The sequence below is a fragment of the Lethenteron reissneri genome, chromosome 14 (assembly GCF_015708825.2).
Source record: "Lethenteron reissneri isolate LAM-NWPU_2019-01 chromosome 14, ASM1570882v1, whole genome shotgun sequence".
Lineage (NCBI taxonomy): Eukaryota > Metazoa > Chordata > Hyperoartia > Petromyzontiformes > Petromyzontidae > Lethenteron > Lethenteron reissneri.
The window spans coordinates 8,150,561-8,177,008 of record NC_083792.1 but is presented as its reverse complement, the minus strand read 5'-3'; the positions used below and the strand labels follow the sequence as shown (position 1 = coordinate 8,177,008).

The window sequence follows — 26,448 nt, the reverse complement described above, 5'->3', positions numbered from 1 at the left end:
TATCGATATGTATGTTATTTGTCTTTGTGTAAGTGTCTGGGGAGTGGTGGCACAGCGGTTACCGCACTGCGCTACGAACCCGCCGACGGCGCTACGAACCCGTCGACCCGAGTTAGATTCTCGCTCACGACCAACACCGGTGACGATTATCTGAACCGATTCTGGGCCTCCCCTAGGTCAACTCATCCTCAAATGAGTACCTGGTGCGGTGTGTAGTAAACATCCCAACTGGGAAGACAAAGGCGGCCGGGTGTTGATGGAATACAATGTTTGTGATGTCCCGTTTTTTCAATCCACTGCTGCATGAAGCTCTCCCCATGCCATGTCGGTTGTATGGATTACGTGACCATACTTGGGTGAGATCGCGTTATTTATAAATGTGTCATAACCCTCCACCACCCAACACGGCCAATCAGTAAAAAATGTGTCACGTTTGACAATTTACAAATAGTTCACTACTTTAGCCCACTGGTGTGTTGAAGAGTGAATGCACAACATTGACATTTGTTGAGTACGACGTTTCGCTGGTAATTATATCCAGCATCATCGGGCAATTTTCCAGAATAATGAAGCCATCCACCTGCTCCCGGTCTTAAATAGAGCAGCAGCAAGGTGACGTCATCATTTAACCCAATCTGGTGCAGAAATCAGAGGTGGCGGATGGGGGGGGGTTATTGTAATTACATACTATGTTAGTAATCGGTTAATTAGTGTTTCCCCTATAATTAATTGTAATATGTATTATTTAATAATATGCTTCAGATTGGTTATAGTGATTGGGTTCAGTTGTTAAATGATACACATTACAACTAATTACTAATCTACAACTGATTACTAATCGTAACAATTAACTGATTACTAATCTATTATTTAATTACAATACCCCCCTTTCCGCTTCTGATCTCTGCATCTGATCGGGTTAGATGATGACGTCACCTTGCTGCTGCTCTATTTAAGACCGAGAGCAAGTGGAGGGCTTCACTATTCTGGCAAATTGCCTGATGATGCTGGATGTAATTGCCAGCGAAACGTCGTGCTACTCAAAAAATGTAAATGTTGTGGATCCACTCTTTTGTCAATGTGACACTTTTTTAAATCCTTTATATTAAGTTCACTTGCTTGCTTGATTACGACCATGCAAATCTTTCAGTCGTTTTTTAACCCACTTCCCGTGATCCAATCGAGCTGACATTTTGCACACAGACTCGTTGTGCGTGACAATGTATTTTCGTGAAAATTTTTTCCAAAATGTTACACTTTTTAGGAAAAAATAAATTATATTTAATTACCAATTGCTTAATGGTGGCAGGCAATCATCTGACCCATAGGTGGCAGCCATCTCAAGCCAGAGGACGAGAGGACTCTAGCCGCCACGCATATAAAGGATTTATAGTGAAAAACTTTGTTTTTATGGGTTAATTTTTTACTGATTGGCCGTGTCGGATGGTGGAGGGTTGTGACACATCTATAAATAATGCGATCTAACCCAAAAACCTTTTATTATGAATAATATTGGTCACGAAAGCCTACGTGTTACATTGACCATACTTCACCACGCTGGTCACTGTGGGTTGTTGAAGGCTATATTGGTGGTGGCGGCAGCCGGAGGGGAGGGGGGGTGTAGATTGCACTGATATATCACCGTGTAGCAAAAAAAAATGTATTTTTGTTCCTGGGTTGTAAATGTTATTATCTAAATGTTTATGCCTCAAAAGTACAGAAAATGGGTATTATTCCCCACAAACTATACTTTTGTGACCAGCACAGTGATATTTTGAAATGTACCTATTTTCAATGAGAAAACGTGTGCATTTGTGTTATTCCTTCACATAAAGTCCTGGTCACAAAAGCAAAGTTTGTGGGGATTAATAGCCATTTTTTATGCTTTTGAGGCATAAGCATTTAGAAAATAGCACTTACTACCCAGGAACAAAAATCGTGTTACATAGTGTATTTGCCGTGACCTGGAATGGGTCACGGGGTTAACAGCGGCAGTGCGCTAAGCTCCCCACCACATTCCTCTTTCACATCCACGTGTAATGGTTACGCAGCAGGAGTGGATTGTTTTCATACGTTGCATCACGTGGGATTGCATTGTGTCGCAAAAAGGTGGAATTTCGCAGCACAATAGATCCTGCTGGGAATTGTGTATTCAATTGTTCCGAGTATTGTTGCGAACACATTTCGTGTTTTCACCATCATTTGTATTCAAACCCACGTGACCTCTGCATTGCATGGCAGCCGAAACCTCATTGCTTATCCGGCTGCGCAATGTATGGACCACCGTCGGGTAAAGCGTCGAACTACGTACGATTAATGGCCATTATGTTCTCGCGCTACATTTAGACTCGCGGAACAAATGGGACAGAACAAACTTAAATGCTTTTGTTTTACCCGGCAAAGCTAAATAGCTCGTAGCAACGACAATACAAACGGGAGCATGTACAGAAACACGTGCTCTCCTTGGTCACCCACCAGCGACCGACACTAGAGACAAGGGCCGTCGTCCCGGCACATCGCCCTTTTCTTTTCAAGGCCGCGCGGCGTCATTGACCTGAACGTTTTTGAACTCGCTCTAAGCTTTAAAAAAAACTCTCTTTTTATTTTTTATTTTTTCCAGGTAAGGCCCACTGAGCTATGTAGCTCTTTTTTTCAGAAGCGACCTGGCCACAAATGACAGCTCAATGAAGTGAACGACATTTTAGTAGCCAAATACTCTAAACGCATGTTTCCAAATGTGGAAGGCTAAAACCGGACGACCTGCAGAAAAATCCACGCAACCACGGGGAGCACATGCAAATTCCAAATATACAGGCGTCGGAGGTCGGGCTCGAAGCCACGACTTCCTGTCCACCAGGCGAGGTAGTTAACATCTCGCCACCGTGTTCGCGGGCCTCACGGTTCTCTCCTCTGCGCGGGGTGGGGGGGGGGGTGGTGTGTACAGGCTTTCCTGTTGCCCATCTGCGAGGCGGCAGCCATCCGCAAGGTGGTGCGCGTGTACCAGGAGTGGATCCAGCAGGGGGAGCGGCCGCTCTTCATGAAGGAGCCCGAGGAGGCGCCGCCTCCTCACCTTCGCCCGCCGTCGGCCAGCGGCGCCAAGGCCAGGAAGGCGGAGAGCGACAGCAACGGAGCCGAGGTAGAAATCCAAAGAAGCTCATGTTCGGACGGAAAGACTGGGATTTGCGCGTGCGCACGTCGAGTAGGGAGGGGGGGGGGACGGTGCCTCTCTTTGCACATTGCTGGGGCCGATAGAAATCCACGGTGGTGCTGTCCGTTTCTAATAATAATTGACGCTTGTTAGGCGCACTTAATTCGTCGATCTCAGTGCGCCACCGTGTATGGAGAGCAGGAAATTAAGAGAACCTGCGTGGTCAACAGCCAGAACTCTTGGGGGGGGGGGGGGGGGGGGGTTAGAGGTCAATTTAAAGAGGTGAGTTTTAAAGACAGACTGAAATGTATCAAACGACTCTTATTATCTTATTAGCAAAGGCAAGGCATTCCAAAGCTTTACATCTGCAGTGCCAAAAGCCGGATCACTGCTGTTGATGCATCCAGTCTGTGTCCATGATAAGCCACGTCTTGCAAAGTGAATGTACACACGAGAGCTTGGCCATCCTGTTATTTAAGTAATTGATGACTCCACTGATAATTATCGGTGGAATTGATGATAATCAATTTGACTCATGGCATAACACAAAAACCAGTCCAGAACACACGGCCTTGCGTACATTTGTCATCATAAACATCAGCAATTGTCTCTCCACTGCTGGATCAAGACCTTCCCCATGCAGTAACTGTCAACCATGGGCATTGTTTGACCATATTTCACCTTGCTGGTCTGAAGGAAGAACATTTTCTCCCATGACTCGCTGAGTACTCGGCTCGTGTGGATTCCCCGGGGCGCCACGGTGGTGGGATGTTAACTCCCTCGCCTGGTATATAGGAGGTCGTGGGTTGGATCCCGACCCTGACGCCTGTATATTTGGAGTTTGCGTGTTCTTCACGTGGTCGCGTGGATTTATCTCCGTGTTCTCCGGTTTTTCCCTCCACATTTAGAATCAACATCACGCGTTTGGGATATTTGGCTGCTCTATATTTACACATGACGAGAATCCACTTCTCGTTGAGCTACCATTTGTGGCCAGGTCGCTTATATAAAAAAAGAGCTGTGTAACTCAATGGGCGTTGCCTGGTAAAATAAAATATAAATTGTTGACAAAATAAATTTAAAATTTTCTGGGCTCTCAAGCTTACCTTGCTACATCAAAGAAACATTACTACAGGATAAGAGCTATTTGTATTTCACGTTGCATCTTATGAGGCATGAGTGCCATCGTAAAATGTAACTGCGCCCTTTGCCGTAACCTAAGCTTTATTTTAAATATCATCACGTTCCAGTGTTTGTCAAACGAGTGCTCCATTTTCCTGATGGCAATGATACCACAAAATGTCTAGATTAATATATTTCTGCGAATAATAGCACATCTTCAAGGTGTCGTACCTGCATCTACGGCAGGGAACAAAAGACACAAAAACGATGAATGGCATTGTGTTGAAAGGCTCTAAATTATTATGAAAATACATGATGATCCTAATTTGAATTAGACCTCTTCGAATTTGACAGCTCGTGATTCCAACAAGGCGGCTTCAATGACATGAATTAATTCTTGGGATTGCAATTGCGCCCCCCTGAATATGTAGATCATCACCCCTTTATTGCATTATTTTAATGCATTGAATTTTGGCGGGGGGGGTGGGTGGACGTCGAAAACTCATTTGCAGAAGATGACAGTGAGACCTTTTCTAGTTTTCAAGCTGCTTGTCACCAAAGGGGGTTGTGTAAGAGTTTCTGTTGAATGGCGATTCGTGGCCCGAGACCTGATGATGATTTTTTTCTCCCACGCATATTCTATGAATGTTCTGCCCATACCATTCATCTCCTGCACCTCTGATGAGCACGGTTGGCTACGTATGGTGCGAAAGAAGTTTAACGTACATGCATCTCGTGGCCGCGCACTTTCTCTCCCTCGCTATTTTTCTTGTAATCCACGGAAGCTTATTGCAGACTCATGGCAGTCAAATTAATCCTTGCGGCGACATGCGTGCGCGTGGTTCGTTTCCTCGTTTTGCGCTTCTCCACGTTCTCGGCAATTGGCGGAAATGTGACTTTGCTGCTATTGTCTTTGACGGTGAGGTTACTGATGAAACATAACTTGGAGGTTTTACCCTTTCTGGCAAAAAAACAGGAGTTGTGTTAAGATGTTCAAACAAGCCATCAAGTCTGCATTAACCACACGGACTTGTGGCAAAACATGCTCGGATAATATATGAATTTTCTTTGAAACTGACCAGAGGACAGCCTTTTCATGGCCTTGCCTCACCAGTGTTAGACCAGGGAACGCCAAAAGGAGAACAGGACAAAGACGATGCAAGTGTCAGTCCTTTGTTGTCCCCCCGCCCGAACCTGGTTGGCTACGTACGGCACAAACAAAGTTTAACATTCACACATCGCAGCGTTTATAGCTCGGGTTGCTCATCCGTTTCACCCTTCCAGAGAAAACTGCCGTCGAGTAAAAGTGGCGCAGGACACGCGCGCACTCCCAGCTGGACCCGGAACTCCTCCTACGAGGATGCCATCAACAAAGCGTCGGAGATGGACGACGGCAACAAGAGCCTCTATGCGGGGGTGCAGGCCACCTTGCAGGTGAGCGGCCCTATCCCGAGCGTACCCCCCCCCCCTCTACCCGTCATCGTCCCCTCCAGCAGATTGACACGTGCACGGGCCGTGTAACCCAGAGGCTGATAAGGCCTTTGGCCCTCATCTGTGTGTAGGGCCTTCCTTTAAATTAAAACTAAACTATAAAACTATTAAATTTCGATTTAAAGCTTTCGTAACTGCAAGGATTCATCTTCTTGGTTCTTTCGGTAAAGTCACGTAGAAGGGAAGTAATAAAATAATAAAAACAAAACATAAAATAATTCTCACGACGTTTCAGCCACAACGCAAGCAGCCGTCCTCAGGTGAAAACCAGGTCTGTCTGTCATTTTACCAGCTAAGGTCCACTTGAGCTATAGAGGTCTTTTTGAGAAGTGATCTGGCCATCACAAAAGGTAAGCTCAACAAAGTGGCTTATCGTCGTGTTGAAATTTATAGCTGCCAAATACGCAAAAACTCGTGATGTTGATTCTCAACGTGGAGGGAAAAACCGTAGGACTCGGGGAAAAAGCCACGCGACCACGAGTAGAGAGACATGCAAACTCCAAATATACAACCGGCGTCTGGGTTTGGATCAAACACATGACCCCCTGTATACCAGATCTCGCCATCGTGGCGAGCTGTTAACTACCTTCTGTTGCAAATTATACTTCGAGTATACAATCACCGTGGTGTGTTTATTCAAGACAGTTTATTTTAGGAACCGATCGTACCATTGTGTGCCAAATAAATGTAAATAAAAAATGTTATGTTTAGTAAGCGTACATTGGCTTTATTTGCCTGTGTTTTTACGATATAGTGAATAAATATTCACGTTGCATCTTTGGTGGAGCGATAGCGCTGACCTATGAACTCGGCGATCCGAGTTAGTTTCCCTGCTCATGAATAACTATCAGCGGTCCCGAGGTCCCACTCCTTTATCCACCCCCCCACCCCCCTCGCCTACCCCCCACTGCTCAGTGTGGGGTGAAGTATGGTCAACCCCCACGACCGACACACTGCGCGAAAGCCCCCGGCCTACATCCAGGGGTAGATTGACGACAGGCGCAGTAATGCATGTATGTTGAACTTCTTTCGTACCGTACGTAGCCAACCTTGCTGGCTGCGTAATTGGAACAATGCGTCTCTCTTGGGTGAGCGCCGTTGCACGGTGACGTTTCTTCCCGTCTCTGTGCGCGTAGGTGTTTCTGACCACGTCGGTTAACGTCTTCCTGCTGGAACCCAGCAATGACATCCCCAAGCTTCTGGACGAGCACGTGGACATGTGCAAACGAGTGCTGAACATCTACCGGCACATGGTGATGAACACGTCCATGAACAAGCAAACTTGGTGAGACATTGGCGCCACCGGCAGCAGCAGCTGGTTTTTTTTGTTACCAGTTAATGCGGTGGGTCTGCAATTCTATGTAATTTGTTTCAGAGCATGGGATTAAGTAACAAAAAATACGTATACATTTAAGCGTCAATAGGTTTCGTGAATGCGCGAGACTGCATCGTGATTGGGCGAGAGTGTCAAATGATGGTGCTGTTGACTGTTTACAGGGAGCAACTCCTCTTGGTTCTTTTGAGGATCGCGGAAACGGTTTTCAGGAAGCTTCCGCAGCAAGCCAAATATAGGACGTTAGCTGGAAAGCTGGCCGGACCAATATTCCAGGTGAGCTTGATGTATATTTTTTTAATATTTCCCCCGCACCTCCGATTAACACGGTTGGCTACGTACGGCGTGAAAGAAGGTCAACATATATACACATACACAAGTCAATAATATTAGCCACTGTTGAAGTTTGTTATTTGGTTTAAGCAGGTGAGAACTCATCAGCAAATGTGGCCAGAGGAAAGGATTGCTACGAATAATCTCAAATGAGTAATCCGCGGGTAATTTTTAGAACAGTAGCATGTGAATAATTAGACCGCGACTCCAGCACGCGATGGACTACTCGTACCGTGCAAATGCTACAGTTTATACGCTACAGGATGTGACGGAAATTCGCACGTAAGGGGCGTTAATCAATCAAACTTTATTTCTTTAAAGGCGCCTTTCTTAAAACCGAGGCCCCTTTGCACAAAGTATGTATTATCCTCCGTTAAAGCTCTAAAACCTTGCAATTAAAAGAGTAATAACGAGACTAGTCTACAACCGTCACTGGTGTAACATTAATTTAGTTTTCATAATTAGTTTATTTTGGGTTCGATCATTGTGTAGGTGGAATGCCATTTTACGGAATGCCAATTGGGATCAGAATATTCACATATAGTGGAGGAATCTGATGAGCTGTAAAACTCCTTTTCACGAAATTGTAATTTTGAAAAGCGAGAAAATTTCTATTTTATACTACCTTTCGCTGGAGATTACATCCAGTAGCATCATCATCATCAGGTGTCAACTACAGCTACACTCTCACGTGACGTAGAGCTGCTGGTAACAACCTGATCTAAATCTTGCATGTAAAATTAATTCAGTTGTTTGTAAATACTTTTTAAATGGTTTGTAGTAAACACCAGGCTAAACAACAGGGTCAGCGTTTCAACTTTTCTTTTAAAAACCGTTGGACGGGTCAAGCGAGCGGCGGTCTCTTATACCGACGAGTTGGCGAATTCCACGGCCCGCGGCGTGACACGGTGGGCGCACGTGGGTGGGTGGTGACCCCCCCCCGACAGACGCTGATCGTCGCTTGGATCAAGGCGAGCCTGAACGTGCTCATCACGCGCGAGCTCTGGGACGAGCTCCTGTCGGTGCTGTCGGCGCTCACCCTCTGGGAGGAGCTGATCACCGAGTGGGCCAAGACGATGGAGACGCTCACCAAGGTGCTGGCGCGCCACGTCTACTCGCTGGAGCTCGGCGACCTGCCCCTCGACAAGCTCAGCGAGCAGAAGCAGAAGAAACACAAGGGGCGAGGTGCGGGCGGCACTGAGGGGAGGCGGGTGACGGTTGCCTATTCGACTGCCGATTAACCCTTTCCCGTTCCGATGACGCACGTGTACGTCATCGTTTTTTTTTTCGATCTAAACGAAAGCGGAAGCGAAAACTAAAATCAAATCACGTTATTGGTACCGAGGCTCCCACAAGGCCATGCGGGAAGGGCATGTGGCACAGTTTGACGCCAGCTATTATAGAGCGCTGACGTGTCGCTCACGTGTCGTTCACGTGTCGCTCACGTGTCGCTACGGTTCTCTGCGGTGACGACGGCGCTACGCCTCACTAAATAAAAGTAACGCCGAGCCTCTTGCGCGTTCCGAGATTCAGCAGTGAACGGGACACCACCCACCCTGCAACTTGCAGACGTCGCGGAACGGGAAAGGGTGAAATGCAATAACACGTACGTCCACCCCACCTCCCGCCCTTGAAATATTCCCTCGGTTTTTTTCTTTGTAGTAAAAGACTGTTCCCAGCTCTGGGCTTGTAAAATCGGGTGATCGAGAATAGAGTTTAGCCATTTTTATAACCACTGTAAAATATATAATAATAAATATATATGAGTAATATTAATTACATGTTATTATGGTGAAAATCTTGATTGAAGCTTTCGTGACTGCAGGAATCCATACTCTTTGGTTCTTTCGGTAAATATACCTACGTGACTTTACCAAAAGAACCAAAGAGTATGGTGAAAATGTTGTTTGCCAAGGTCAAAGATCGTAGGCCTTGCTGAGATCACCACGAGCACCTTAGGTTTCTGGATCCTTCCGGTCAGAAAGAGCTTGTGCTCTGTACGATGAAAGTCAGTCGAGTAAATGTCCTAACATGCAGACTACATACCTTTGTTGCAATGGACATTTTCAGGGGCGCCAGGAGTACTAACTCGGTCGTTGCAGAAGGCATTGATTTTTTTTTCCCCCATCACATTTGAAGCTTATGGCCATAGTACATCCTCTGCGTAATTTCCAAGGACACAGTTTCTCCCGCTAGAATAAACAATATGCCAGCAAGTCACACACACACACACGCACACACTCCTCCCCGAATACGGGTAAGATGACCCCCACTGCGCCACGGTCGCTGATGCGCGCTCCCACCGTGCCACCACCCCCTCTCCCTCCTCCACCGTGCCACCGCCCCGCCCAGGCCTGTGCCAGGAGGCGAGCCGCGGAGGGCAGGACAAGTCGTTCTCCCGGGGATGGAGTCGCGATCAGGCACCGCACCCCGCCGAGCCCATGATGCGCCAGCGCAGCGCCACCACGTCCGGCTCCCCCGGCGCCGAGAAGGCTCGCGGCATCGTGCGGCAAAAAACCGTGGGTACGTCACTCGCGCCGTCCCAAGCGCCGTCATGAGCGCCTTTACAAGCACCGTCACTAGCGCCGTCACTAGCACCATCATGAATGCCATTACAAGCACCGTCACTAGCGCCGTCACTAGCACCATCATGAATGCCGTTACAAGCACCATCACTAGCACCGTCACTAGCGCCATCATGAGTGCCGTCATGAGCGCCGTCATTAGCGTCGTCACGAGCTCCATCGGGCGTATGGTGTGGAAAACGCGGAGAGACGTCCATTGAAGGGCGCCGCGGTGGTGAGATGTTAATTATCTTGCCTGGTATGCAGGAGGTCGTGGGTTCGATCCCGACCCTGACACCTGCTGTATATTTGGAGTTTGCATGTTCTCCACGTGTTTGTGTGGATTTTTCTCCGGCTCCTCCGGTTTTTCGTTCCACATTTATAAACATGCGTTTATAGTATTTGGCCCGCTATAAATTTCCACTTGATACGCCACTTCATTGGCCTATCACTCGTGGCCAGGTTGCTTCTGAAAAAGAGCTATAAAGCTCAGTGGGCCTTACCTGGTAAAATAAAAATAGTTTAGTTGAGTGTTTCTGCTGCTGCGTAGGTATTTTTGGGTTTTTGCCGAACGGCCGAGCGGGTAGAAATCGGTTAGCTGCATGCACGCGAAATCTCACAATCCGAGCCCGCATAAAGCGAGGGCACGGTGCGGCATTTTAAAAACAACACCATGTAAAATTCGACGAGCACGCGGAAAACCCATTACATGCGTTTTTACCAATTCAAAATTTGTTGTTGTACGGTTGAACCCTACTAACAATACTAATTTAGTTTTTAGTAATTTGTCTATCGTACACTGTGGCCAGTCAACACATTATTTGAAAGCATGATATTAATTCAGTTGAAGCTATCTGTCCTGTTAGTTTTTTTTTAAGTCAAATTTTCGTCTTTGAATCATTTAATATGCGTCACCACACTGCATTCAATTATTTTAAATAACGCGATGTGTGAGCCAGGGTCTAGTGCTAATATCCTGTCCTCAAAAATTGTTCACCGCCTCTCATCCACATAAGCATTTCAATATGAATGGTTTGTGTTGGTTTTGTTTTATTATCAAAAGGCTTTGACCCACTCATGATAATCTACAAGCCCTTTGTTTCATTTTTACACAATAACCTTCAAAGGCCGGATATCAAACCTATGATATAATATTCCAAATGAATTCCATTAAGAAGTGATTGACGGTGGCGTTTATAGTAAAAAAAAAACGTGACGCTTTCCTAGTGGCGCTTTACGGAGTACGTAACAACATGATAGATTGTCCTTGCTTCATGTACGGTTTCTCATCGCTTTGCTTGCGTATGTGTTGCGACTTTTGAAGGCAGTTGATGTGAGGAGAGCTCTATGCTTTCAGAGCGATGTAAGGAATAGACTGCTCTGATTAGATGTGGAACGATTTTCCCTTTCCGTCCACCCCCAGCGGTTCGACGAATTTTCCCTCGATGTAACGGTCCCCGTTTCGATTCAAGAATCGTTTGCCTTTTTTAACGTTAGGATTAATACAGCAACCGCGAGTGGCTGCTATGGTGACGTAAACCATCTTGATACAACACCAATACCACGATTAGCACGGTTGATTTTAACACGCAATAAGTTTGACATTGAGCTACCACATGTCCTAACGCACACAAAATACCAACGTGGTGTTGTATTGACTATGAACGCCGACGTTCTATGGATTGGAAGGGATCCGTTCTTAAATGTGCGACTCAATGCATATGGATCGCGACCTTGAGAACTAATTTTGACAATGAATAATCATTGCACATCGATCAATTATTCTCCGTTAAACCCTTACAGATGTTTGTTCCTTGTTATTGTTACGATTCTGCACAGAGGCGTGTACTACCGCCAGTGCTTTTCGCTGCTCCATTTGTCTCATTTAATTTTCGATTTAAAGCTTTCGTGACTGCAGGGATTCATCTTCTTGGTTCTTTCGGTAAAGTCATGTAGAAGGGAAATAATAAAATAATAAAAGCAAAACATAATAAAATAATTTTCACGACGCTGCCAAGCGTGGTGGTGCCCATTCAGACGCTGTCTTTCCGACAGACCTGTTCTTCACCTGAGGACGGCTGCTTGCGTTGTGGCCGAAACGTCGTGAGAATTATTTTATTATGTTCTAATTTTATTATTTTATTATTTCCCTTCTACGTGACTTTACCGAAAGAACCAAGAAGATGAGCCCGGGATCGGTTCGGGCAAAGCACTCGCCACAAATGTTGTCCGTGGCTGGGAATCCAACTCGGGTTGGCCGGGGTTCAGGGCAGGGCGTGAGTGAACCACTGCGCTATCGCTCCACGCCAGGCCGAAGCATGAGAACCAAGAAGTTGTCTCATTTAGTTACTGCACGTTCACCGGTGACACGTCCGGAATTGCATTGCGATGTTCTCTCGACGTATCTGGGCACCCATGCCCTTCTCATTGTCATCGCGAATGTTCAACTCGCGCTCGTGTTCCATTTCAACGGTGCTCACATCGGCCTTTTCTCTTCCGTGGAAGGTGCATGCATTCACATTTGCAACATGCCTGCCATTATTGTGACTTGCTGCAAATCGCTTTGTTGGCCGTGTTTGAATACCTCCATTGCTGCTTTGTATGCCTAACAACAACCAACCCCTTTCACTGTTTCAGCGAATGTTTCTGCCGAACTCCCGAGCCGCCCTTTATTTAACATCTCCTCACCTTGGTTTATAATTCACCATCGTTGGATCTTGTCTCACTTTGTGGTTTGGCGCCGTGCAAAGCACCACCCAAAGTTTTCCCCTTCCACTCCACTCCTCAAATTCCTTGACCCTCCACACTTCCGATTAGCACGGTTGGGCTACGTATGGTGCAAAAGAAGTTCAACGTGCATACATACGTTCTAGTCGCACTCGAGTTTTCTAATGTTCCCACCGCTGACGCACTGACCCCGTTTTTTTTTATTTCAAGTCTACCGCGATTTTCATGGCCTCTCAAATGAGCATCTGTTGCATCGAAAGTTTTTGTGCAATATAATAGATTTTGTGTTGTTACACAAAAAGAGTCTGCGAAAATAATATGAGGGTTCAGGCCTATTGGTTATAACTCGCAGCGATGTTTATCGGGGGAGGGGGGAAGGTTTGGGGCTGTTCATGGCGTCATTTGAAAGAGTTTTCGTTTTTTCATTAAGTGTCTGGGAGGGGAAAAAAAACCCATTGAGTCTGAATTGAAGTAGCAAATGAATAGAATTCCATGAAGCATTCAGCAAAGAATGTGCACATCTACTTTAAAACACCACAACATGTTTGCAGGCAAAAAGAAAGTAAAGTTTGCGCTCGCCCTTCAAACATCAATAATGAGTTTCTGCTTCAAGAGTCTGCAAAAGTATTGTTCGGCCTGTAATAAGTTCTATTGTCTTTGGGTGGAAAATACAAACTGTACCGCAGACTACCCAGACCCCCCGCAGCAGGGCCAGCCGCTGCGGGTTCGCCACCACTCGCAGAACGAGGGCGGCCAGGCCGACGGATTCCGCGGTGAGCCCGAGGATGCGGCGGGAGTGGCGTCGTCGGCGATGCCGTCGGCGGCGTCGGCGGTTCTTCCGCGCAGCAGCAGCGCATCCGACATCATGGAGCAGTTCATCTCGGAGAGGGCCAAAGGTCGTCGTGCGATTTCTGTCGTAGCCGCGAGCCGGCGCGGCGACAATCGGGAGGGCCGGATAGATGGATGGATAGATAGGGAGAAGCTCATCGGGCGTATGACGTTTTTTCGATTTATGTGGCAAATCGAGTCTTCTACCCCTCGATGCACACGCTGGGTCATGCGTGCAAGAATCTTCACGTTCTCGATTTACATCAATTACGTGCTCAGTGGGTATTGCTGACATCACGTTTCGACTCGTGGTACGAACACGTTGGTACAAAGATGGATGTAATAAACTATACGAGCGAGGCGTAACAAATGAGACGTCATCGGCAAGATTCTTGAATGTGATCACGGCCAGGAGTCGGGTCAGTTTGTCGAATCGTTCCAGGCCCAATGGGGGGGGCAGCGTGGTCGATGTCGGATCACTCGGGTGCACGACTCTACGTAGAGAGAGACTGAGATGGTGGAAAAGTTCAGCGAGAAAGTGGCATCACAGTCAAGGTTTTTCTCGTCAGGGAGACATTCAGTGAATCACAAGCACAGCTGTTTCATCGCATGCTGTTTTTGAGAAGTCATTTGCATAAGTGCTCCACATGATGTTTTCCCTCGAAGCATTTTCTGCATCCTGGATTGGAAATTTGAAAGGCTGCGAGTCAAAATAAATTGGCGCCGTCTTCTTTGTAAAACGAAGCCATAATGCGGCATACATTACGCTACTTTGATGCCGTCTTTGTGAAATTCTGCACAATCGTGGATGTTAACCGTGTTTGTCAAAGGCAAGCAAAGAGAGTTCCGTTGTCCGTGTGGACGATTTGAAAAGGTTTTTTTTTTGCGCCATATTAAGCAGTAACTTCAGTTAAACTGGGTCATGACTGGAGACATCTCCAAGGTAGCGCTACTTAGTACTTCTGCGGACTGTTATGAGAGGTTACCATGAGGCTCGTTGCCAAATGTCATAGCGTAGTACAGAGTTGAGAGTTAAAATAATTAGAAGGCTCATCTGAATCTCCTTGAGTTCTAGGTGCTATGTAGGACATTTCTTTATAACAGCATGAAGCAATTCTAAATTATATTTCAATGCGCTGGCTGGGAATCAAATTCCAAATAAATGAAGTCCTTCAAAATCAAGTAATTTAAAAATCTAATTAGAAATTATTTCACTCGATTGTTGTTCATAATCAACGATTTTTGGGTTTAGATCGCGTTTATTTATAAATGTGTCGTGACCCTCCACCACCCGACACGGCCAATCAGTAAAAATGTGTCACGTTGACAAAGACAAATAGTTCACTGCTTTAGCCCACCGGTGTGTTGAAGCAACAACATTTACAATTTGAGTACGACGTTTCGCTGGTAATTGCAACCAGCATCATCGGGCAATTCGCCAGAATGGTGAGGCTCTCCTGTGTCTCCCGTTCTTATATAGAGCAGCAGCAGGGTGACGTCATCATTAACTCGTTAACTCATCAGGTGCAAAGATTCAAGGGGGGAGTGATTGTAATTATATACTAGATTAGTAATCAGGCTATTGTTACGATGCGAGTTGTAGATTAGTAATCATTTGGAATGTGTTTTATTGTGATTATGCTACATTAGTAATCAGTTAGTGGTTGTTTCCCTTATAAGTAATTGTAATGTATCTTATTTAATAATACGCTTCCAGGCCGCACTAAGCCTGTAGCTGTCTGAGCGATTAAAGTTATTTCTGTTTCTCTCAATTTCAATCGATTCTCTAATTAGTCTTTGCCAGTAGTAACTAGTTTTACACAACACTTCCACGTTGTCAAAATCAATTGAGTGTCCCTGTTGGCATGCATGTTCTGCTACTGCCGACAGTTGTGTTTGTGATAGTTTAATATTTCTCTGGTGTTCTTTTAGTCACTAGTTACTACTGGCAAAGACTAATTAGAGAATCGATTGAAATTGAGAGAAACAGAAATAACTTTAATCGCTCAGACAGCTACAGGCTTAGTGCGGCCTGGAAGCGTATTATTAAATAAGATACATTACAATTACTTATAAGGGAAACAACCACTAACTGATTACTAATGTAGCATAATCACAATAAAACACATTCCAAATGATTACTAATCTACAACTCGCATCGTAACAATAGCCTGATTACTAATCTAGTATATAATTACAATCACTCCCCCCTTGAATCTTTGCACCTGATGAGTTAACGAGTTAATGATGACGTCACCCTGCTGCTGCTCTATATAAGAACGGGAGACACAGGAGAGCCTCACCATTCTGGCGAATTGCCCGATGATGCTGGTTGCAATTACCAGCGAAACGTCGTACTCAAATTGTAAATGTTGTTGCTTCAACACACCGGTGGGCTAAAGCAGTGAACTATTTGTCTTTGTCAACGTGACACATTTTTACTGATTGGCCGTGTCGGGTGGTGGAGGGTCACGACACATTTATAAATAAACGCGATCTAAACCCAAAAATCGTTGATTATGAATAACATTGGTCGCGAAAGCCTACGTGTTAAACTGACTCGATTGTTGCATTGTATTTAAACAACATTACATGTATCTCACGGTCAGAATGTATTTAACCCCTTTCCTGACTGACGATGGCATTTCCCCCCCCCCCTCCGCCTTTGCAGTGATGAAGGAAGATGGCATGGCCCAGCTGCGGACGTTCCTCTCCGACGCGCCTTCCACCAGCGGCGACATCAGCGACATGATGGACGAATTCATTGCCGAACGCCTCCGGAGCGCCAGCGCGGTGGTAAATGCCGCCTGCCGGGTCACCGAATCTTAAGTGCAAGCGTGTGCCCGTGCGTACTTACGAGCTGGGCCGTCCATTAGGGGTAGCGGGGGGGGTGAGTGCCTTACCTGGGAAAAACTGGAGGACCCGGAGAAAAATCCACGCGACCACGGAGGGAGAGAGAGAGAGAGAGAGCGGCACGCAAACTCCAAATATGCAGCAGGTGTCAGGGTCGAGATCGAACCCATGACCTCCCAGATACCAGGCGAGGTAGTCAACATCTCCTTGCCACCGTGGTGCCCCTCTTGCCACCATTCGCCGTACCCTTGGAACGGCGCAGCGTACGAGTCATTGTGATTTCGGAGTACCGTCCCTTTGTGTTTGTTTTGTTTTTGTTGTTTTTTTTCGTCTAAGTCTTTTGCCCTGCGTTATCCCAGTTGTGCTATTGGTGTCATCGTGTGGTGGGACGAGGAATCCATTCACACCTATCGCAGAGCGGTGTAACTGTCCGTCCGCAGAAGCAGTTCTTAGTTCTCAGCCCAGTTGACCAATCAATAGCTGCAAAAATGCCACTAGATGTTAGCTACACAACTTACGATTTGCCTAAATTCTAGCTCTGAGACTGAAAAGTATCGCTTTAGCTGTCGTGGGACCGAACGTTACTCTCGTGTGGCAGGGACGGTGAGAGAGCTGCTGCCCCCCCCCCCCCTACTGTGTCGACAAGGGCTCACTCGAAAGGAAACTCAGAAATAGTTCTGGCCATCTGCTTCAGCGGACCATTCTACAACACATAACGGTTGCACTCCTCTGTGAAAGTTTCCGAATGACCATGGTGTAACATGGCACACCAATAACACAATCAAGATTAAAACAAATTGTAAACAAAATAACAAAAGCCATTTTGAAAGCACAGTGTGTGTGTGTGTATATCCGCTCTTGTAGAGGAGCGGTAGTGTAGCAGTTAGCGCGCTGCTACGAACCTGGCGATCCGAGTTCGATTCCCGCTCACGGCCAACAACAGTGACGATGAAATCTGAGCCGGTCCTGGGCCTCCCCTAGGTCGACTCAGCCTAAAATGAGGACCTGGTGCGGTGTTGTAAACATCGCCACCAGGGAGATTAAGGCGTCCGGGCGTAGTGCTAGCCACCCACCTCCTCGTGCGCCGTACCGGTCTTCACAAGCGCTACTCGCTAACAGCACTTGCCCAAACGGCCTGTTAAGGCTATACGGGGGAATCTTTGTCTTTGTACCCGCCATTGCAGAGCTCCAGTGACGTCGCCATGACGTCGTCGTCGCACGTGCAGAGGCGGCGATCCTCGAACCACGCGAGTGGCAGCCCCGGCAGCGCCGAGGGCCCTTCCGAAGGCCCCGAGCTCCACTCGCGCCGCTCCGGGGATCACGAGTCACCCTTCGAGTGGCCCTCCCCCCCGTGCCGGCCCAGTAGCCACGCCAGCCAGGATAGCCAGCACGAGCCCTTCAGTGCCTTCCAGCCGCACGAGGGCATGAAAACCAAAGGTGCGTGCGCACGTGCTCTCGACGCCTCTGTCCGTCTGTCCTTCCGTCGCCGAGTATTTTTTGCCGCGTCGTATCTTGTTAAACTTTTCTGTGACTTATTTTGACTTCGAAATGGTGTTTTGGGGTTTTTCTTTCCCCCTCTCTCCTGCCTCCTCGTTAGGACCACTGTCGCGATGCACCGGGTTACAGATTGGCGTCTCTTCTTAAGCTCGCGATGCGTCGAATCGCACGCGGAACAATGAATATTTTTAGATTCGTGAATTTTTGTATGCAGTGGCGCTGTCTGTCGCACATTGCCCTCGATTCTCGGATACAATTGATACCTGAAATCAATTCCGGGGTGCCCCCCCAACAGCGCGCACTTACTGGCATGGTGAAGAATGGTCATAGAACCGCCATGATAGACACGGTGGTGCGAAGAAGCCTTCATCCAGCAGTGGATTGACAAAGGGCTGCGAATTCTATTTCATTAAATGGATGTCATTTGTTCACGTGACCTTCCCAGCAATTATGGATGCCGCTGCATTTAGTTCCTACCACAATGTCACCTCCGATTAGCACGGTTGGCGAAGAAGTTCAACACACGTACAAAATAAACAATTGATTCTTGAGTTGAATCAAAGCGATATACTTTTACTCGAATTGCTACGCCCCTACGACACGTGAGTGTTCTGCTCTATTCATTAGTTTGCTTCGTTTTTTGTTTGTTGAGGATGCAACTGCCGCCTGGAGTCAGTGTGGTTTGACACGTCCTCAGATTTTGTCGTGTTTGAGTGGCCGGACCCCAAACTGGATGAGCCCTGGAGCCCGTCGGAGTTGACGGAGAGTTTCCACAGGGGTAATGACGCTCCTGCTCCACTCGAATCCATGCTCGGAGCAAACTGTAGCCTGGCCTCACAATGCCTCTGTACTAACGAGCAATCGAAGCCCAACCACCGCCGTTATTGGGTCCGTTTGTTCCACTAACCGCGTTGTTTGCGCGCGCAGAGGCTACGTTTGCAAAGTGCGAGCGGTTTGCACTTGTTATGTTCCGTTTAACAGCTTGCCCCGTCTTCGGAGAGCTGGCATCTCTGTTTTTGGTGACCTTTCAGACGACACCTTTTGGTTGCGTGTGCTAACTACCACAGTCTCACCGGCACGGACCTGCCATTTGTGCGGAATGAGAATGTTGCCACCCCGAGCATGTACGGTGGCGTCACCGTTAACAAATAACAAGCAAACATCTTGGCTTGTGTGTGAGAAATGGTCTTGTGCGCGCACCATTGACACCCTATCAAGGGTTTTTCAGTAACAACCTGCATGACCCGACTAACGCCCCTCTTCACATCACGATGTATCCACAGTGTAATCGTCATGTATGTTTCAGAGTGATTGTGTGTGTTTGTGTATCAGAGTGTCTTTATATATATAGACAGCATAGACACTGTGTATACAGGCATCTCAGTCGGTCAACCCATGGTAGCTGGGTCCGTTCCGTGACCTCCTTCCAGTGAGCGTTCGACACAGTGGCCTCAGTGCACCTAGCCTGGTACAAGTGCCGTGGGGACATCACCGCCACTTGTGGTATGATATATTGCACGAAATTGCAACGAATATGTTAATTGCCTTTATTAACGATTTAGTCTGATATGTTCACTTTAAGTAGGATGCAAGAGAAAACATGATTTACCGTAGCACCTATACGCTTAGGCGTGTGCCCTGGTCTGCCCAGCGTGGGCTCAAAGCCTCATGATTAAAAAGAAAGTACTTTAAAGTGACATTCAGAAGTGCGCAGTGCTGCTGTTGCGACGTTCCGATTGTGACGTACGAGAATGCTTGGTACTTATACCACGTTAGTGTCGCTAAAGCAGTACGCCACTACTTATGAACCATTTAAGCCAATTGCGTCTTGAACAAAATCAAATGCCTGTCGAATGCCGCAGTACACCGCGAAAGGATGTAACCACTGAATAAAATATATTTCTTTTTTCGGTTGCATCTTGCGTTAAGCGCTAGTTGAAAAACCTCCCAGTATTGTCACAGAGAGACTTTGCGTGCTGCAGTGTGAACCAGGCGATACCGAATTGGATTCACCTACCACGGCTAACATAAGCGGCGAGCGATATCTGAACCGGTCCTGGACCCTCCCCTTCATCATCCCATCACGCACTGGCCGGCGTGCCCCAAGAAACGGCCAAACAATTTCCGTGACCGCCACGGCGCGGGGAAGGCCTTTGTGCTGCAACATTAGAATCTCGCCGAGCGATGTGAACACAGAGCGAGGCCTTCCCTTTCACTGCTGCCGCCTACCGTTTTTGCCGCACAGGGTACAGCTTCAGCAGCGAAGCGTCGACGAGCACGGGCTACAGCCTGAGCGAGGTGGAGGCGGCGCACGCAGCGGCGGCGGCGCACGCGGCGGGCGAGGAGGAGCACGAGGTGGTGAGCCTCACCACGATGCACATCGACTCGGAGACGAGCAGCCTGAGCCAGCAGCCCGTGTCCGCCGAGACCGTCACCATGACCGGTATGAACGCACCCGCCATGTCGCGCCTCTACCCCCCCCCCACCCTCCTTGTGGCTTTCAAAATCAGAATCTGATGTGGGGAGTCTTCGGCAACGTTTCTACGTCCACATCGCGTTTTGTGAGAGTGAGTCGGCCAATGGGCGGCTTCAGGAGTGGCCTGGCGAATATCTGAAACGCTGCCTGTGAATGAAGGCAAACGGGCAGTGGTGTTACTAGTGCCATCCATGGTTCGAGGTCGGCTTGGCTAATCTTCATTGCCCGTTGGTGTAGGAGGTAGTCGCAATCTGCCGTGCGATGTGTGCCACTCACGCACGCACACACCCTCGCACCGGGTGGGAAAACCCACGATGCATTGATGGCATAGTGGTTAGCACCACTACTCTACGAACCCGCTGACCCACGTTTGTTTCCAGACCACGACTAACATCAGTGGCAAATTATATCCGAGCCAGACCTGGGCCCCTGCCATAGGTCGACTCAGCCACGAGGCATCTTGGGAAATCCCATGATGCATTGCAACCGCGTGTCGCGGTGCGTCTGTGTTTATGTGTGTGGTTATTTTATCATTTTTTCTTTCATGTCATGCCTTATGGAACTCGGTGTTTGTGTTGAACCTTGGACACCCCCCGCAGGTTCGGAGGAAGGCGGCTCTCCCATCCACTCTGGCTCTAGCACGCGCGCGCACACTCCATCTCCGTGCGTGTCGGCCCCTGAGCACCGCGAGGCCCGGGAGCTTCCCCTGCATGCCGATGACAACAAGCTGCACTACACAGGGCTGCAGACGCCCGACGATCTAGGTAACGGGAGTTCGATTCCTGGCCAAGTGAACATAAGGGGGATGGGGGCGGGTGGGGGGGGGCATCTGTTCAAGATGCGTTCGATTGTTTGACGTTCGCCACAGGTGCGGTGGTCGGATCATCTCTGAAACGTCGCCACTCGCGCACCAAATATCCGCATCACCCGTGGGAAGTCCTAACACATGGTATATTTGCTTCCCATTTATAAATTATTACCACCACCACTACTACTTCACGGCGTGCTTACATGCGTGCGTGCGTGCAACCCTCCACGCAGAGGGCAGCGAGTTCCTGGCAGAGGACAGCAGCGTGATGTCGGGCGGCACGCTCATGGGCTGGCACCCCGACGTGGCCACGGTCCTGTGGCGCCGCGTCCTGGGCATCCTGGGCGACGTCAACAGCATCAAGGACCCCGACATCCACGCGCAAGTCCTCGACTACCTCTGCGAGCTCTGGCAGAACCTGGCCAAGGTCAGTGCGTGACCTCTCTCGTGTGTCCCTGGCGAGATGTTAACGACCTCGCTTGGTGTGCAGGAGGTCGTGGGTTCAATCCCGACCCTGACGCTTGTTGTAAATTTGGAATGTGCACGTGTGTCTCTCTCTCACCCCGTAGTCCTAAATATTTAGAATCAACGTGCATTTAGAGTATTTGGCAGCTCTAAATTTCCACACGATAAACCACTTAATTGGGCTATCATTTGTGATTGCCAGGTTACTTCTGAAAAAGAGCTTCGTAGTTCAGTGGGCCTTACCTGGTAAAACATAACGAAACATTTTTCAAATAGTTTAATATTGTCCCTGGCGTAAGGCCAGGCCAGCAGGCGTTGTTCCCGCAATGGTTGGGTGCCAAGTTTCCAGTGAGTTGCGGTTGATTTCGTTGCGTAACCAGGCGAGGACGCAAGAGAGAGACCAGGGTAGAGTCTCGTTAGCGAGAGCGACCTGCGTCGCTAAAATGATGAAAGCGAAATGAACAGGAAAAGGGCAGCAAGCCAGCGTTAAATTTAGCCGGATGTGATTGATTGTATTTATTTGTGTTTTAACGGTAATGTGTTTATTCATAGTTCACGGCTGCTTGCTGTTCAACAAAGCTATTGGGTATCGTTAAAATGGTGACTGCTCTGTGTAAAGCTAACGCCGTTTGTAACAGGTCTAGAGTCTTGTACACGATGCACGGTTGAAAGGTTTATTACGCTGATTGACAGAACCGATGGAATATGTATCCATCCGTCTTGTTAGTAATTGACAATTTTTTCCCGCTTAATTGTTGTGGAACAACATTTTTGCCCGCGCGTCGTCGTGGTTTCGCACATGGATCATGTGACCGCCTGAGTTAATTTGTTTCTTAACAATGAAGGGCACTTAAAAGTCACTGCTGTGATCGCTGCTATTTGCCAATTAAAAGCTGGAGCCTGGCATTCTCTTAATTACATTTCTCAGCATTATTTATTTACAAGTTAATTGCAGTGATATCTTTAATAAATAGAGTCTCATGTCTCCCTTGTGTGTTCCTGTTGTTGTTATCGTATCTTATATAGATTTATAGAGCGCCTTAATCCAAGGCGCTTGACAACAATTATACTTAAGATGATAGCGGTTGAAATAAAGAGTGGTGGTGTAGTGATGGTGACAGGAGGACTGGTGGCAGAGGTTAAGGAGGGGTTGCGGTAGGCCTGGTCATAGCTGGGGGGTAGTGGCATGGAGTAGCATTAGGGGTAGTGATAGTAGTAGGGGTAGTGATAGGTGCAGTGATAGTAATAGGGGTAGTGATAGGATTAGTGATAGGGATAGTGATAGGTGCAGTGATAGTGTTAGAGTTAGGGGTAGTGATAGGAGGGTAGTGATAAGAGGGTAGTGATAGGGGTAGTGTTAGGGATAGTGATAGGGGGGTGGTGATAGGGGGGTAGTGATAGGGGGGTAGTGATAGGGGGGTAGTGATAGGGGGGTAGTGATAGGGGGGTAGTGATATAGGGGTAGTGATAGGGGTTGGGGTAGGCCTGGTCATAACTGGGGAACAGGGAGTAGCAGTAGCAGTATGATGGGCTAAGGAGAAGAGGTGGATTTTAAGGGAGCAACAGAAGCCCCAGGTTCCAGTGAACATGATGTCTCTGTGTGGTGCGGTGGGAGTTGGTTCCAGTGAAGGGGAGCACGAAGGGAAACGTAGCGAGAGTGTGACTGGTCGCAGGGGCGAGGGAGACACGGAGAGGGACAGTGGAGGCTGGGAGCGTACAGGACGGGATGGCACAGAGTAGTGACGGATGAGAGAAGCGAGATGCGGTAGGGCAAGGCCATGGAGGGATTTACAGACGAGAGTCAGAAAAGGTAAACAGACGGCGATAGTCCACAGGGAGCCAGTGGAGTTGGGAAAGTAGAGCGGAAGTGTGGGAATTGTGGGGAAGGTTAAAAGTGATCTGGGCTGAGGCGTGTTTTGCACCTGTTGTTGGAGAGGAGCGAAGGTGCCCGTATCCTCGTGCTTGTGTCATTTTGCAGATGAGAGACAACCTGGGCATCAGCCTTGACAACCAGCGGTCACCGCCGCCGCCCGAGCTCATCCCCCCTCTCCGCATGTTCACGCCGTGGCTATTCAGGGCAAGTCGACGGACTGCGCGCGGCCGTCCCATCCTAACTAGTGCCGGATTATCCTCGTAGCAAAAGTAGCTACATATGTATAGCTACGGGCCACGCGCTTTCAAGGTCCCCGCGCTAAATGCTTTCAAGCTATCAATTCCGGTTCAATAATTCTGCACTTGCTGTATTACTCTAGTACTATACCGCCTTCAACTTTTATGAACTGACTGGGTGTTTAAGGTGAGCGATTTGTCGTATTATCTGGCTGTATAGCAAATGAAAGAATACAATTACTTTACTATGCAAGTTAAAAATGTACGTGTTTTCATATTTGTGTTTTTTTATTTAGGGCCCCTTTATAACATATACTACAGGCCCCGCACTAGCTTAATCCGGCACTGGTCCTAATGTGCAGCGGGCTTTCACCAACGACATTACGATTTCGCGATAGATTTTTGTTTTTTGTGCATCAGATTGCCGCACAAGTAAAACGTTGTGTCTGGAGTAAACCCTCTGCCAGCCGACATGGCCGTTAATAAAGTTGTCACGTGACGGCGACCACACCATTCTGGAAATGTCACCGAGTCTCCTAATAATGTACGTTGGACTTCTTTCGTACCGTACGTAGCCAACTGTGCTAATCGGAGGTGCGGGGTAAGGAGAACAAACCAAACACAAACAAACGTTCTAAAGAAATTAGTTTTCAATCTACATTTCTCCAATGGCTTCCTAATATTGAAAGGAATAACGTCCCAGGCGGCCGCAGAAGCGCACCTGAAAGCGTGCGATGCGGTTGAGCGTCTTTGTTCGACGGCTAGCCATAAGCCCGCTGCGAGGTTGACCGATCATCGGTGGGAACTCAGAAACAATGACCACAGTTTGGAAAATAACCGCCGGTAATATCAAATACGTTTTGACGGGAACGCGATATGCGCTGTTTGATACGCAGCCTGAACGAGACGGACGGGAACTAACCGTCTGCCCCCCCCCCCTCCCTTCGCGTGCGTTGACGTCATTGCAGGCGACGGCCCTGCCCGAGCGCTACAAGCAGGGCAAGCTGCACGCGTACAAGCTGGTCTGCAAAGTCATGACTCGGCAGCAGGACATGCTGCCCAACAGCGACTTCCTCGTGCACTTCTACTCCATCATGCACCAGGGCCTGCTCAGCCCTGACCTGGTGCTTGATCTCACTCGCCACCACCTCCTCTTTCAAGATGCTTCGTGGACTCCGGGGACTCTCCCCGGCCCAACTCTCGACTCTCGTCTCACTCTACTCACCCCCCTCAACGACTTCCTCTACCTCTCCCCTCTCATCATCACTCTACTCCCCTCCACGCACTCTCCTACTGCTCCCTTCTCATCATCACTCTACTCCCCTCCACGTACTCTCCTACTGCTCCCTTCTCATCTCACTCTACTCCCCTCCACGCACTCTACTCCCCTCCATGCACTCTCCTACCTCTCCTATCCCATCTGACCCTACTCCCCTCCACGCTTTTCATGCTCCAGCAACCGGGTCTTTTCTCTGTGGGAAGTCGCTCATTCTCCTCTGTGCCCCCCCCATTAACTGAAGCTCCTTTCCCCCAGCCCCTCCATCCTTACTGGTGACTCCCAGTCCCCCCACCCCCCATATCAAGTCCAGTCTGAATCCATTTATTTTCACCTCGTCCCATGATTTGAGCAGTGGAGCGGCACAATGTTGGCACTTGTGCCTCGCAGCAGGAAACACCTGAGTTCAATCCCTGACTCGGGCACATTTTTGCGTGCAGCTTGTATGTTCTGCTCCCTGTTCTGCATTGGCGACGTTTTGGGTAATGGCCCTACTTCAAGGAGATACTTCACACACAAAGAAGCGTCTTATTCGATCAAATGTTTCAGCTCCGCGTCCCGAGCATTGCCAGCGTCACTTTCCGTGCGCCGTACACATAACTGTCAACCCCTTATCAGTGCCTACCTTATCACAGATCAATTCAGACCTTATTGGTCACCCCGTGCCCTTATGAGTCTCAACGTTCATCCTTCAAAGTCCCATCACAAGGGAGAAACACGAACAAATAGACAAAAATTATGTTACTAAACAAAAACAGTTTTACGTATTAATTTTGATAATTGGTGTCAATGATATTACCTTATCGTACTTACTCTCTGTGATCTTGTATGCTGCTGCTTTTTATTTGTCCGTATGATGATTTTTTTTTGCCCGTATTGAATCGGCTGTCCGCCGTATGCACCTGAGAACTCAATTTCCATGTACAAGAATACGGGGTTAAACCGTGTGGGTTGACGGCTATGCGTACATCGCCCATGCCTTTTTCTCATATTGAATGGGTGCGGGCGCAAGCCGACGGCTGACCGAATGGGTCCGTGCTGAGTGTGGATGGGCAGCACTTGCGAGCACAGCCTGTCGATCGACTCCCAAGGAAGTGTGGCAGCAAAATCGATAAAAAAACAAAACCCTGCTGTGGACCAAGATAATTGTTCTTGTGCACGCGCGCACGTGTGTGTGTCGCGGTGGGGAGCGGTCGGTAGGATAGCGGTTAACTCGCTGCGCTACGAACCCGGCGACCCGAGTTCGATTCCCGCTCACGGCCAACAACGGTTACGATTATCTGAACTGGTGCTGGGCCTCCTCTAGGTCGACTCAGCCTCCAATTAGTTCCTGGTGCGGTGGTGTGTAAACATCGCCACTGGGGAGACAAAGGCAGCCAGGCGTGCTGCTGGCCACCCACCCCATCGTGTGCCGCACC

General features: G+C 48.2%; 1 protein-coding gene across 4 annotated transcripts in view; it reads left to right on the top strand.

The window, feature by feature from the left end:
• Positions 1–26,448, top strand: part of LOC133342344 (ral GTPase-activating protein subunit alpha-1-like) — a 77,290-nt gene that overhangs the window by 29,919 nt on the left and 20,923 nt on the right. For 2 of the 4 annotated variants that reach the window (XM_061551448.1, XM_061551451.1), the window contains exons 11-25: positions 2,945–3,136; positions 5,555–5,704; positions 6,898–7,046; positions 7,259–7,370; positions 8,375–8,612; positions 9,780–9,950; positions 13,405–13,614; positions 16,218–16,342; positions 17,584–17,836; positions 18,594–18,674; positions 20,142–20,339; positions 20,972–21,136; positions 21,414–21,607; positions 23,624–23,722; positions 24,723–24,878. In XM_061551448.1, coding sequence (XP_061407432.1) covers positions 2,945–3,136; positions 5,555–5,704; positions 6,898–7,046; positions 7,259–7,370; positions 8,375–8,612; positions 9,780–9,950; positions 13,405–13,614; positions 16,218–16,342; positions 17,584–17,836; positions 18,594–18,674; positions 20,142–20,339; positions 20,972–21,136; positions 21,414–21,607; positions 23,624–23,722; positions 24,723–24,878 — 2,493 coding nt within the window. The remainder of the gene's footprint in view (positions 1–2,944; positions 3,137–5,554; positions 5,705–6,897; positions 7,047–7,258; positions 7,371–8,374; positions 8,613–9,779; positions 9,951–13,404; positions 13,615–16,217; positions 16,343–17,583; positions 17,837–18,593; positions 18,675–20,141; positions 20,340–20,971; positions 21,137–21,413; positions 21,608–23,623; positions 23,723–24,722; positions 24,879–26,448) is intronic. The other 2 variants (XM_061551450.1, XM_061551449.1) reach the window with 2 other exon arrangements.